This window comes from Drosophila subpulchrella, chromosome X (assembly GCF_014743375.2).
Source record: "Drosophila subpulchrella strain 33 F10 #4 breed RU33 chromosome X, RU_Dsub_v1.1 Primary Assembly, whole genome shotgun sequence".
Taxonomy (NCBI): Eukaryota; Metazoa; Arthropoda; class Insecta; order Diptera; family Drosophilidae; genus Drosophila; species Drosophila subpulchrella.
In genome coordinates, this window is record NC_050613.1 from 12,582,937 (window position 1) to 12,597,322 (window position 14,386).

Consider the following 14,386-nt stretch of genomic DNA (forward strand, 5'->3'; position numbering starts at 1 on the left):
GCCCACTCCTTGTAGCTGATTTTATTCGGACGCATTATCGCTGTCGTCATCACCATTTGTTGAGTGTTATCACGGCAGGTTGTCGCCTGATATAACGGCCATATGGCGATGGCCTGCAGCACCGAAGGGAACTCACCACCCGAGCAGGTCCTTGCAACCGATTTTGGATACCCCCCCCCCCCCCCCAATTGGGAAATTGGGGTTCCGGGTGGCCGAGGGGAAGTACCGCCCGCATTAAACGACGCAGCGGCGGCGCAACTGCAAGGATAATGCCGAGCGGAGCCGAAGGACGAAAGCCGAGGGCCCACGAAGGACACGAAGCGTCGCTGCCACACGGGCTTTATAACTCACCACGCGACCAGAAGAAGGCACAGTCGTCGACCGGCTTTCGCAGCGTGCGCCTCTTGAGCGATATTTCGAGCATTCCAGCCGTGTTTCTTAGCCAAATAAACGAACGTGAGCGTGAACGTTGCGAAACGTAAGCCAAGTGTTGTCAACACGTGTGGGGACTTTTTTTTGTTTACGTGACAAGGATCGCTTGTTGTTCGTGCGGCGGCTTATTGGATTTTGATATGGAACAGGATGGGCAAGGATATGGGGCTAAGACCGCCGTTTGCCCTAAAATGTTTTGTTTCTCTTTTTGTTGAGTGAAACTTGAAACGCTTGTGCGCGCGAAAAGGAGTGAAAAGTTATTAATCATTAAAGGACATTTATGTCGCGTGCTGTCACACACACACACACACACACACACACACTGGCCGCAAATTTAGTTTGCCTTGTGGTTTCTGTTTATTTTTTATTATTTTTTTTTTTTTTGGGACTGTGGGTCGCCGCCGCTTACGAAATAATTTATTTGCCCTCATGCAGACAAGCAGCGTCGCATAATATTTATTTTTGGGGTCTCCTAATACCGTCCGAAAAGTCCCTGGAAAACTCATCAAAGTCCTGCGCCAAATTTAAAACAACGCGGCAAGTGAATGCTTTCGAGTGGATGTTTTGTGAATGACTGGGTGAATGAGTGAGTGGTGTGGTGTGGCGTGGAGTGAGTGGGTATGAATGAACGGCCGAGTGCAGTGGAAAGTGCTTTCCTTTGTCGCGGTTTTCGTCGAATGATTGACAGATCTCAAAGTGAATCCTAAAGGAGGAAGTTGGCATTGTATTCTATACAAAACCATTCAATTGGAAGAATTAAGCTCTGCTCTCATGTCAATTTCAAAATTAAAAGCCAATTTCAACGGTGTTCAAGGGGCTTAAATTAATTTATTTTGTATATTTAATGCTTTTCTATTTAAAGAAGGAAGAATGCTTATATGGGTTCCTTTAAATCCAGGCAAATATCTTTGTTAATGGTCTTAGAATAACTGGAAAAAGACTGAAATGAAATAGTGTTTCAATTCAATTGTTCAAATAGTACAATTTATAAGCATACAATTTATTTGTATCAATTTTCTTCACTCTAAAAAGTTTAAGACAGAAATAATCCTAAGACTTGAGATCTTCATCACAACAAGTTGTGTCTTTTCAATTGATTTCGAATAATTCCCGCAGTTTCCAATTCACTTTGCTCCCACTAAATTCACGTGTTGTTATCCTCACTTTGCCGGCCATAAACAGATTCGAAATCACTCCCGATCGAATCCCCGCCGGATTGAGTGCGACTGCTTAAATCACCCGGAGTGGAGCGGCATTTTACGAGTGGATTGAATCATCCGGGTCACATGGAGACGTGAAGGACTTACGAGCTCCGCGAGTTCCAAGGGACACTAAAGGAACCAGGACAGCACGGTGGAAAAAACCTTTTGTTCGGTTTTGAAAAGTTCTGATGAAATGTTTCGTGCAATAATCTTCTTATAATCAATATTGGATCTTAAAAATACTTTTTAAGCAAGCTAACTTATGAGATACCATTTTTAGGAGTTCCTAAATTAGATTGATTTTTTTTCTGCTGAAAATATTTCAAATAATTGTCTTGTTATAGAAAAAAATGCATATTAACAAGCATTTGAGATAGTTTTTGAGAAGTTCCTAACATGGGTGGGATTTTTTGGGACTTCATTGGCTTTGAACGCCTCAAACTGAAAGGCTTAATGATTAAATAATTATCCTGATTGATTTTAAAAAAATTAAAATTTAAAAAGCAAGTATGCCTTGGATTTTCTTGCCGTGTAGGATTCGGGACTGGATTGGATTTGAACGCCCCACTTGGGCGCTGACACAGCTGTTAATATAAATTCTCGCTGTCTGCTGCGATTCGCTTTGGCAACGATTTATGAAAATTGAAGTCTTTGTTTTATTATCCCGGACACGGCAATGGATGGAGGTGGATTCGCAGGCGGAGATGGATTCAGATTCGGAGTTGGAGTCGGAACTGGAGTCGCGTCCTCCTTTGTTGCCATTCGCTCAATATTTTATGCAAAGCAGACTAGCCCTTCCAACGCCCCTTCGGCGGCATTGATTTACTGGCAAAAAGGTAGCAGGTTATAGCAGGTTGGATGGTTGAACGGTTGGATGGTTAGATGGGACCCCCTCCCCAAAGCGACCTACTTTGATTTCGTTGGCCGTGTTTAGAGTTCATATTTGTGCGTTGTCGATTTTTGTGTAATGCCCTTCATCGTCCTGTTTTGTTTGTTTTTTGCCCTTTGTTGGCTACGATTTGGCCGGTGTCCCGGGGCCCCCTCAGAAATTCCCATTCGAATTCCTGCCCATAATTCAATTTTAGTTTTAATTTCCGCTCTTGGGCGTAAATTGCATTTGCATACTAATACATCAGTGGGTGGATTATGGGTGTTCCTCAGTGTGTATGTGTGTGTGTGACATGGACTCAAATTTGGAAAATCAAACAGGCAGGCCAGATCCTCATATAGACCGCATTTCGATCCGATTCGGTAAGAAGATGTCGATGCTGCTGCTCCTTTTGGCCGGGCAGCTCCTGCTGCTGCCCCTCGTCGCCGGCGGGTCCTGTCGGGAGGCGCAGCTCTGCTGCACCGGCCGCGACTCGTCCTGCGTCGTCCAGAAGGCCCCCATAAACGCCATCATCGAGGACCTCAGCGACAAGCCCTGCTATTGCGACCATGCCTGCCTCAAGCTCGGCGATTGCTGCGACGACTTCAAGGACCACTGCGGAGGTAAGTGTCTCTTAATGGGCAGGATAAGTTCAGAAAACAAGGTTATACTCTATGATATACGTATTCCTAATCTTGTGTAAACAGAAAAGGCCATTCGGTATTGGAACTTCTGCGGTGTCCTCTATCAAAACTGGTTTATATATTTGTATTTCTTATGTTTGCTTTTGGTTTTGGTGACCTTGTATAATATACAAGAAGCCAAGTTTATCGAAGTCATGGTTTGTTATAATATTTGTATAACACAATGCTTAATTGGCATTTAATCACCCACTGGGGGTTATAATACTACTTCTATAAGCATACATTTTTTAGTCGACCCTTACTGTTCTTTAAAAATATAAAATAAGCCTTACAATCCATGATATATTTACATGATATATTTAGGTGGTGATAAAACCAAACCAAAACATGTAAACATGTGATTTATGATTATTACCTTTTTTTATATTTACATCTTTAATATCTGATAGTTTCATTACTTTAATAAGTCTATCATAATTTGATTTGTTTATTATTCATTCATTCAATGTTCGGATGATTGGCAACTGTTTGGTTCGCCCAATATAAAGTTGCAAACTAATTTCGCAAATTGCAAATTTCGCATGGGATTTAACAGCCTAACAACGATTGTAATGATGGGAAAATGTTGAAATTGATGAGTTTGGCGCAATTTTAAGGGAGTTCATTATGAAAGCCTAAACTTAAGTGATGGGCAAACTATATGTGGCGGAGTCAGATTGAATGCGAAATCCTCGACATCGGGATTGCGGCTTCGGATGCATATATAGGGGAACTATGGAGGGTATAGCCCGGCAGACAGAACGACAGACACACTCGTACGCAACTAGGACTACTGCGGTCGTAAAAAGGCCAACTTAATGGCCATATCCCGGGCTAAGAGTCTGCATTCATGGCTCGTTGGGTCCACATGGCCTGCGTGCTGGTGTGCGTGTATGTACAGATACAATTTTTCTTCTGCCAGTCTGCCTTTTTTCTCGCTTTTTGTTTTTTTGGGAAGTACAATAGCTAAAGGGCTTTAATTTTATTACATACAGCAAATAAAGTCAACGAACATGCGGCGGCCTTCCAAATTAAATAAGACGCAGACACGAGAGACAGGGACTTGGGCTGAAGTTGGAATTTTTCGTGCCATCTGCGGCTACAAGTTGAAAGATGCCAAAAATAAAATACAAAAAAAAAATAAAATAAGCCCGGCGCAAAAACAAAAAATAAAGGCAAACTACGAGCACTGCTTTTTGGCTGGGAGATACCCAATTGGAATCCGTAGCTAGTTCCGCCGCAGAAGGCGCCACCGAAAGTTTACTCAATTTTGCATTAAATTTGATTTCATTCCCCGGCACTAGTAGATCCCCCATGCCGTGTCCCAATTAAAAGTCTCCATCCAAGTCTGGCATCCGGAAGCTGCCATAAACACGGCCGTAGACAAAGCCGGATGCGGCGGGAATGGAGATGCGATGATGTTCGCCGGACAATGACACCCATTTGATTTGTCTGTTGACTGACTGATTGGCGTGGGGGTGCCGGCATACCGGGTTGCCAGGATACTGGGATACAGGGATACAGGGATGCCGGGGAAGGATACCGCATCACCCCTCAAAGAAAAAAGCGGCCAAGGCCCTCGAGGAACCCAAGTCGTCTGACAAGTGACTGGTAGTAAATGCCTGCCAAATGCAAGAACACTTGTATTTCGACTGGGTACACTGATAGAAATCGGGCCACAAAAAACCAAAAGCAGGGCCCAGCTAAACTTATTGAAAGCCTGACCAAGTTGAGCTTGTAATAAAAGTTTGCCAAAGCAATGTAATAATATGTATATTGCTATAAATGTTATAAATTAATCTCAGAAGAAATGTAATTGAATTTTAAATATATATATATTTATATATAAGAATATAAGATATTATATATTTTATTTTTAATAAACTTATACATAAATTTATTAATAAATGCTATAAGAAGAAAAATAATTGAATATTGGCTTGATTTTATTTTTTTTATTTTTAAAAACACATATTTAAATGTATAACATGTTGTCGAATCAAATTTGAAATAATAATATCTCTTACTTCCTATAGCTAAAATCTTGTGCATCCAAGTAATTACAATTAGTTGAAATTGATTAAGATGAGAAGAATTATTCAAATAACATTTGGGCAAATAGAAACGTAAATAAACCTTTTGTGGATACAATCGGTAATTGAATAAATTCACTTTAAGCATCCCGGATTCCCTAAGCGCTCCTTCAGACATTGTTTTTATTTTACGGTCGGTCGAGGATTAAAGTTGAACGTCTATAACTACCAATTAAGTTGGTAAATATATAGTCTTATAAACATGCGAAGCGCAGACAGCAGACAGGAACGGAGGATGTGTCTGCACAAAGTAAGGAAAATGCGTATGAAGCGATAAATGTCAAGTTAAAAAGGAAAACACGGCTCAAGTGGTCGTAAAGTTGCCGGCCAAAAGGTCCATGGACTTCAGATACAGATACATATTTAGATCCAAGGATAAGCAGCCACTGGCAGTTACATATGCTTCTCTCCGCCGGCAGCTCAATCAATCAAAGTCGTCTTTGTGTGGCAATGAATGAATGTAACTATGCCGCATATTGAAATCGGGAAGCGGAATATCCATATATACCATAAACCATCATTCCCGGCCATTAAGGCATGCATCAAATGGTCTACGAAACTGTCGACCGCCCATTCATTAGAGTGCCGAACATGGCCAACTCATCAAACTCCCATAATTCACGCTAATTAGTTCGACGAAAGGCAACAGGCGATGTGGTGGTGGTGTTGGTGGTGGCGATGGTGTGTCCTTCGTCCTGTGTCGAGGACATCCTGCCATATACTCCCATGGGTGTTTCTGTTTCTGTTTTTTTCCTTCTCCCAGCACCGCTCTCTTTTTTATTTTCGCTTTTCACGCGTAATTGATGACAACCATTTGAATGTGTCTGCCGGTCTCCGTTTGTGTGACCTTTTGTCCCGGGGAGCACAACCTTTGACCGGCGGGGGTCCTCGTAAAACAGTTGTAAAGGCTGAACGAACAGATCAAATCAACAGTTTTAGCCCTTTGTAACGGATTAAGTAATTATTTGTCATCGATTTGAACAGCAGGACAACTATTATTAAATGTCATTAGCGATGTTTAAGGTAAAGTTGTTAATGGAACCCCTGATTTGGGCTTGATTATTATTTTTAATATAATATTTAAGAAACATCTTTAAGCAAATGCATTCGTGTGGTTCCTCTAAAATTTAATGAATTATTTTATTAGTCCTTAATTTTAAACACGACAGGTAACATAAATAATTTTATAACAAGTCTTTTAGGGCAAGCGATAAGCGAATTGATAGATATTGAGCTCTAAGTTACTCCATATTACGTATAATAAAAATATTATTTTATATTATAAACAAATATTCTTTACAAATATTTTAAAGCTTTTTATAATATGGTAATACTCAAAATTAATAAAATATTTTGATTGTGAGGCAATTAAATATTGTATGTAGTCCTTAAAAATATGTAAAGCTATCACTGTGGAAAAGTATGCCACAATCTTGGAGATATTTAGGTGCTTCTGCCAGGAAGCTGGGAACTCCTTTATCCCTCCCTTGGGATAGGATGCTAGGACCTCAGGATGTTGTTCGGTTGGTGGCGGCTTAAAGAGATCATCGCTCAGGCGATCAAAACTTTTGAAAAAGCCATCGGGTGCTAAAACCGACAAAATTGACAGCCAGCGGGCCGTAATGAAGGGAATGGCATTCAAAAACGGATTTAAGTATTAATTATAATCAAACTGTCAGCACTCATGCGGCGGAGCTGAGGACCTGCAAACAATGGGGGGTCGGTGGGTCGGTCTTTCGGCTGGCAGTTCCTAACCCAGGATGATTATATATATTATATTTCAGGATGGGGCGGCTTGTGTGCGGGCTTAGTGATAATATTGTAATTATGTATAATTGAAAGGCTGCCGAAATCCCGGGCCTACACACACGCGACGAGCGATAAGCGATGGCCCCGACTAAACTAAATACCTAAACACTTGGCCCCAACTTTGGGCGGCTTATTAAATTCATTTGGCGTCGATTAATCGGCCCATCAACTTATGAGCCATGTCAGCCCTCCCGAAGTGCGTCGTTTGGGTTAATTGTCATTATAGACTCGTTTTCGCCTGGTACTTTGGCTGTAAACAATCGCTTTGACATGCAGTTAACATTAATTTCGAAGCCCGTGGGGCATGTTTTTCGAGGCCATTGTCTGCCCTCATTATTAAACTTTAAACACTTGGCGTAAATTAATTTCGTTCTGTCATTGGCTAATCGGATGAATTTTTATGGTTACAAAGGACTTTGCCAAACTGTTATGTTGCGGATTGGGTAGTTTAATGCTCACTAAATTTTAATATTTTAAAGTGTATTATAAGAGAATTCTAATTTTGCTTGGTAATAAAACACTTGTTTAAAAGAAATTCATATATTTTCTTAACGAATAAGGGGTGTCAGGATTTATAAGGACCTAAATCTATATGGTTGTGAATTAACTTAGAATTTTGTATTCCCAGAAGCTCTTTTGTTAAACTTAATAATTAAAACTAATTTCAAAAATCAAGACTAACCAATTTGGGGATGCCCAATCTTAATCTTATGAAAATCACTATGTTTAAATTGGTTTCTATGACATATTTATGTTATTTTAAAAAAACTAGCTTAAAATTTGCAATGTGTGTTTGTTTACCTACGATATTTAATGTGTAATCACTATTAGTTCCCTCACAGGCCCTGGGGAGTTTGACGCAGCATTCAATTTCGCGATATCTGATCCTCTGGCCAGCTCCCATAACTAATAACCTGAAACTATTGCGACACTAATAGAGTGGTGACGGAGCACAAGTGACTGCGATGGAGGACTGGCCCCGGGGTCTCAGCATCCGAACATCCGAACATCCCAGCAACCCAACATCCCAATCCCGCGATGACTGGCCCCTTTTTTTTTTTTGTACCTGTGCCGGGTCGCTTACTCACCTTTTGCGTCTGTGTCAATGTTGATTTTTTGCTACTTGCGCTGCCGTCGTTGCCAACGACAGCAAAGTCAAACCCAATTTAACAAAAAATCAACGTGAATGTAAATTGAAACTCGGGCTGACTGCTCCACATTCAGGGCACAAATGGGGCTGGGACAGAGGGATATAGGGACACCAGGACACTGGGACATCGGGACACCAGGACACGGCACTTAAGCCGGCGAACTGCATCACTTCTGGTCCGATCCTTGGCCGCCCTTTCGAACCCTACACGCACCACCCACGCACCACCCACACACCCCCTGAGTGAGTGTGCGTTAAAAAGCAATTTCTTGGCTCGTGTGAGGGGATGATGGTGGAGCCTGGTGCATTATTGCCACCAACCCCTTCCACAATCCCTTCTGGAACCCCTTCTATAACCCCTTCCGCCGCGCAGTGGCACTTCCACAACCACTTCTCCACTCCTTTTTTGGCATAATAAATGATGTCGAATTAATTAAATCGGCGACATTCGCTGACTGCAAAGGAAGTTGCATGTTTGTTTGATGGGTAACGATGGCATCCGAATGGATTGCCGCGGTGGAGCAGGAGCATCCGGTTGCCCCCCTGTCCACCTCCTGTCACCATCCTTATCCATATCCCCATATCCTGTTCGACAACAGCAACGACAGTGTCTCAATTGCACTTGAAACCGGATATGAGCGTGGCTCTGATTAAAAGAAGATTTTATATGTATTTAATTAAAGCGAAAAGCGAAAAGGTTATCTGGCACACACGATCTTAGGGGCTGTGGGGGGGGAGCGGTGGGGGAGGTCCTCGATAAGCCTTATCCCCGACCACTTGGCCCCAAAAGGTATGCTATGCTTTTAGCTAGTTTTGGTGGCCCCGCGGCTGTCGACAGTCTGGCATAATCAGATTTTGAGGGCAGGGGGAAGCTAGATAAAAGAGCTTGAACTGAAAAAGCTGTTCTATACAGTTCATTGTATATTAAAGATACTTTAAAACTTACCAAGTGTGTGAGACTTTTTGTTTATGGCCACTGAAAATCACCAGATACAGATAATACTTAACCCAGATTACATAAATATCAGGTGTGGACTTACTAGATGGTCTATATTATAGACTTTAAAGTGAAAAATTATTATTAGTATACAAATATTCCATTATTAATCTCTTCTAATCTACCATATTCCTATAAAATATATCAAAATCCTGATCCATATAACTGGGTACTAATAGTTCGTAGCCCCTTGTATGTCCTGTTTCACATTGTTTGGCTCGGCAGCCGCTTAATTGGGAATTTTCCTTAGCAAATGCTTTGACTAATGAGTTTTTGAGCAAGTGGGCAAGACAAAGGAAATGGAAATGGAAAGGAGGGCAGGGGAAAGGAAAGTGACTGGAGGAGAGAGTGAGAGTGAAACGGAGATGGAAATGTGAAGAGACGGGAAAAGAAAAGCAATGACAATGGTTAGCAGGGATTGAGTTGGCCAAAAGGGAAAGGCCTCCGTCGGGTTTTCCGTCTTGGCGAAATAAAAGTCGGCCGGCAAATGCGCACACAACTACAAAAGCCAAGCGCAACACATACATATGTGTACAGGACATGACCTTGACTAGGCACTCACACACACACACAAAACATATTGTTTTGTGTGCCACTTATGTGGTTGTTGTCCTTTTTTTAAGCCAACATTGTTGCTGCAGTTGTAGTTGTAATTAGTGCATGTTACATTTGAAAGGATATTAATTATTTTGATGGCGTGCAAGTCCTGGGTTTCCCTCATCCACCCCCCCCACCCCCTGCTTGACATTTGGCCCCACATGCAGCATCCCCATTAACTGACCCACTTCTCACGTAACTACATCTAAAACCCAACCGGAGGCACTACTTTTGAGGATTGTTTTCATTGGTTTCGTTTTTCTGGCTTCCCGCTCTTTCTTATTTCGTTATTGGGTTATTTCGGCTCCATTTCCGTTTCCGTTTTGGCCCACTCTCGTTGGCACTGGGCCAGGATGTCGGGATCCAAGGAGCTCGAGAGTCTCGAGCGCACGTCGTCCTGACACGGAACTGGGCCAAAGTTAATTAGCCAAAGCACCAGAGTTACATGTGCCCGCCAAATCACTGACCAATATTGTATTTACGGTCACAGGACTGAAGGGAACTAAAGGATTCAACACGAAAGCATTTATTTTAAGTTGCAAAACTAATCAGATATTGCGGCTTTGATTGGTTTTCTTTTTGGGTTAAACCTGAGGTATTTGATTGGCTAATTGTCACGTTTAGTGGGGCATTTTTTAGATTATAGGGCTTTCTAAAAACATATTATGTCATTTTCTTTCAATTAATTTGAACACTCATTCGGTAATGGAAAAGCTTTTAATGGTTAAAAATATTTTTTTAAATCAAAGATAGTTTTTATGGTACTTTGCTGATTTTAAAAGAGGTTTGTAAGGAAAAAACAATAGTAAAATCTACTGAAAAACTTAAAAATATTGGTTTTTAAATTATGTTTAAATACCTTGAACTTATCCATTCATATTTCATTTAAACTATCTCACTGGGATATGGTAATTAAGATATTGGTGTCAGATCTCCTTCATTTTTTTCCCCAAAAGAGGCTTTTTTATTTTTGCATCGGATCTTCAATCAGCTAACGCAATATTTGTTGTGTGTTCTTTCGGGAAACTCGTTGCGCCAAGCAATCAGGCAGCCAGCCACTCTGGCTAATGGCCTTTTTCTGTTCCAGATCCAGTTTGAAGCTCCTGTGATTCGGATCCCCTGCCACACGAGAGTGTTACTTATTTGCATCGCACTTGTCATAACATGCACAACCTACAAAATTAAAAATCCACACCGCAATGGCGAAGGCAAACAGAGCGGGATGAGTATGGGTATTGAGTATGTGGGTGCATGAGTGTTTGAGTATATATATATGAGTATATGAGTGCGAGTGCGGTTGAGTGGCGACGTGCGATAACGATAACCAGTAAGGGAGTACGAGTGCCAGCAAAAACAGACGAATAATTGTTACTCAATCGCAATTGGGCAAACAATATGGTTCCCGCCAGCGGAAATGCCACGTTTCATTTGCACTCCCCGAACAATTGGGCAAACAGTTGGCATTCGATTCGAAATGATTCCATTCCAGTCGCTTCGTTTCGATGCCATTCCAGTGCAGACACAGGTGAATGTAAACGTACTCAGAAAGTTATTAATTATGAGCAAGTGCTCGGCGGGCACCGGAAATATGCGTTTTCTTTAAGTGAAAAGGAAGCGGGAAATTACAGAATACACCACCTCATATTATTTAAACATTATTGTAAAGAACATTAAAATACACAAGTTGGAAATTTAAAAATACACTTATTCTTGTATAAAAGAGGAAATACATACATATCTTTAAGTTACACAATTCAGAAGTCGGAGATCACAGAATACACCATCTTATATTATTTCAACAATTCTGTAAATATATCAAATACATATTTTTAAATATTATAATTTTATTTATGTTATTTTAACACTCTTGTAAAAAAGAAGGAATAGATACTTCGAAGTATCTATTATAACTATTATTATTATATTCTTATAAATATTATTTTAATACACTTTGGGTCCTAAGTTAGGCCTAATTTCTTTAAGTGGCTCCTCATCTTATACTTAGTCTGTATCCTTATTTTTAATTGTTTCCAAGATAGTGATCTCACCTGGGAAACGTGGATTTTCTTGGAATATAACTAGTTGTTTTTCCAGAATTTTCCCCCCTTTCTAATGAGATGCAAGTGGCGTTGGGTCGTACTTCTTAGCCTTGGCAGCCATCAGCTCTGTCATCGGCACGTTTGAGTGCACAGGGGGCGTGGTGCTCCGTCTCTTTCTGCCCCACCCTGGCCGTCTCTTTCTGGCCAGCCTGGTGCCGTCTCTCTCTGCGGCCGAGTCTTTGCCCTCTTGCACTGATTCCTGTTGTTCGAGACCAGCGATGCGTGGCTGCTGTGATAAAAATAACCGAAAAGTGTCGCTCCAGACGCCCGAAAAGCGGAGAAATGCTGAAATGGTGAAATGGGGAAACCGAGAAAAGGATGCATCCTGCGTGCAGGATGGACTTTCAGCTTTCTTTTTTTTCGTGTCCGGGTTCGAGTCCCCGGGTCCTCGGTGTGGAGTCCTGATTAGGAATGTTGCAGCCATCAACTGTGCAGATCTCATTAGGCGGAACACTCGTATTTGGAGACTCAATCGTCTGGATGAATAATTGAAGTGCCTATTCCACACCAGTCGAGGTAAGCTCCTCCGCCATCCGACTGCTTTTCGATGGATGGCAATAAAGTTGCCGACTCGACGAAGTCGCATTAATCATTCGCATGTGTGGCACACTTTCTGCGGCAAGCGGGCAAACAAACTGGCACACGAGCCGGCAAATTGGGATGCGGCATTAAATTAATTGAAAACATGCTCGGATTATGTTTGCCCAACCTGCGAACAGCGGCTCGGCTCAGCCGATGATGGATGGAGATGGGGAGCTGCGAGTTGGGGAGTTTGAAGAGTTTGAAGAGTTTGGGGGCCGGGAATCCAAAAGGCGAAATAAATGATGGCAGTCTGTGGGAAAGTGGCAGTGTGGCAATGTGGCAATGTGGCAAGGTGGCAAGACAAGCACAAGTACCACAACAAGATCAAACGAGTCATCGCTGCCAACTGTCAACCGAAAGTTCATAGGGTAAGCCTAGCTTGACTTGACCTTTGCCAAAAGTCAGCCTCTTCTGAATTTCAGACAATACATCCCTGGCTTTTGATTTTTTTTCTTTTTATTGGTAAATGGTATTAAACTACCTATAAAGCAGGTTAAACTTTAAACATATCATATTAAGGAAGAGATAGTGATTACATAGAAAATAAAGCTTACGTATCCATTTGATATTCGTATGGTAAATTCAAAAAGGTATAACATTTTACCATTGAATAATTGATTGATTGATTTGCTCTCTTTGTAAAATTTCTTAATTCGAAAGAGAGAGATAAGAGCGAGACAGCCTTTAAAACTACTCTGACTAAGAGCGAGACAGCAATATTTAAAACTCTATGATATAGATGAAGAGAGCAAAAAGCATGATGGAAAATATATTAAAGTTCTACCCTCCGTACCTAAAAAAAATGTATACAAGATTTCATGAAAACTATTCTTTTATCTTAACAATTTTTTTTCTCTCTGTAGGCTTATCGAAAACCTTGTCCTTGCCCATTTTATACTCCCGCCATAGCGAAAAGGATTAGCTTATGTGACACTCTTCCCGTAAACTTTGAGTTTCGGAAACTTGTAATGTTTTCCCCGATAACTTTATCTTGCTGTTTTTTCCGAAACAAGAGGGCCAAGAAAAACCGTGAGCATGACTCGTTAATGGACAGCGGCTATAAATAAGCAATTTCCCAGAATGCCGAAGGGAAAGGTCAACTCGGAAAAGTCTTAGCTGATTAATCGGAGGGAGCATCTAAAGCGATATAAGGCTAATTCAGCAAAGTGACTGCCCAAAGTGAAAGGTTCACAATTAGAGGCAGAGTGTCCCCAAAGCCCTTTTGGCAATGAATCGGAATAAATTGCTGAAAACCCATCCACAACCCCAATCCCCAACCCACCATGTGATCCGATCTGCCATCTGCGTCGATTTTCGCACTTTTAATGGCCAATCCCGCCGATGAGTTGTGAAAAATCACGGGGTATACGCCGGAATGAATGGATATGGGTATGGGTATGGGCATGGGAATATTGAAATGAGGCGATGCCTTCTGGAAAAAATATGCCCAGTCAGCCATCTGATGGTCTGGACCAACTGGCCAGCAAATTTTCACCAGCTGCGTGACGTGGCTGGCCAAGATGACCCTCCGCCCTAAAGACACAGACATCCCGTGCCTCCTCTGGCAGCATTTTCCATATATTAAAAACATCGAAATGCAAAATAACGTTAAGCGGGGAGACCCACGCACCAAGCGACACAAAAAGTGGGGCCTGAGACCGAGCCAAGCTACCGATAAACAAGTGAAAACAAGGGAAACCGAAATACCCTGTAAAGGAAGGTCTCTGTTTCGATTATAACCTATAATGGTAATCGAAAAAAAGTAAAAAAAATTTCATTTTACTCCAACTAGATAACAAATCGTACAGTAAAGCTCTTATATTTTATTTAAATATGACAGTTTTATGATTTTCAAAGTTGATCGAATTCGCTTA

At 41.4% G+C, this 14,386-nt stretch overlaps 1 protein-coding gene across 1 annotated transcript in view; it reads left to right on the top strand.

The window, feature by feature from the left end:
* Window positions 1-375: 375 nt before the first annotated feature.
* LOC119556912 overlaps window positions 376-14,386 on the top strand; it is an 88,145-nt gene continuing 74,134 nt past the window's right edge. The window contains exons 1-2 of the mRNA XM_037869399.1: window positions 376-478; window positions 2,844-3,125. Coding sequence (XP_037725327.1) covers window positions 2,894-3,125 — 232 coding nt within the window. The 5' untranslated portion in view covers window positions 376-478; window positions 2,844-2,893. The remainder of the gene's footprint in view (window positions 479-2,843; window positions 3,126-14,386) is intronic.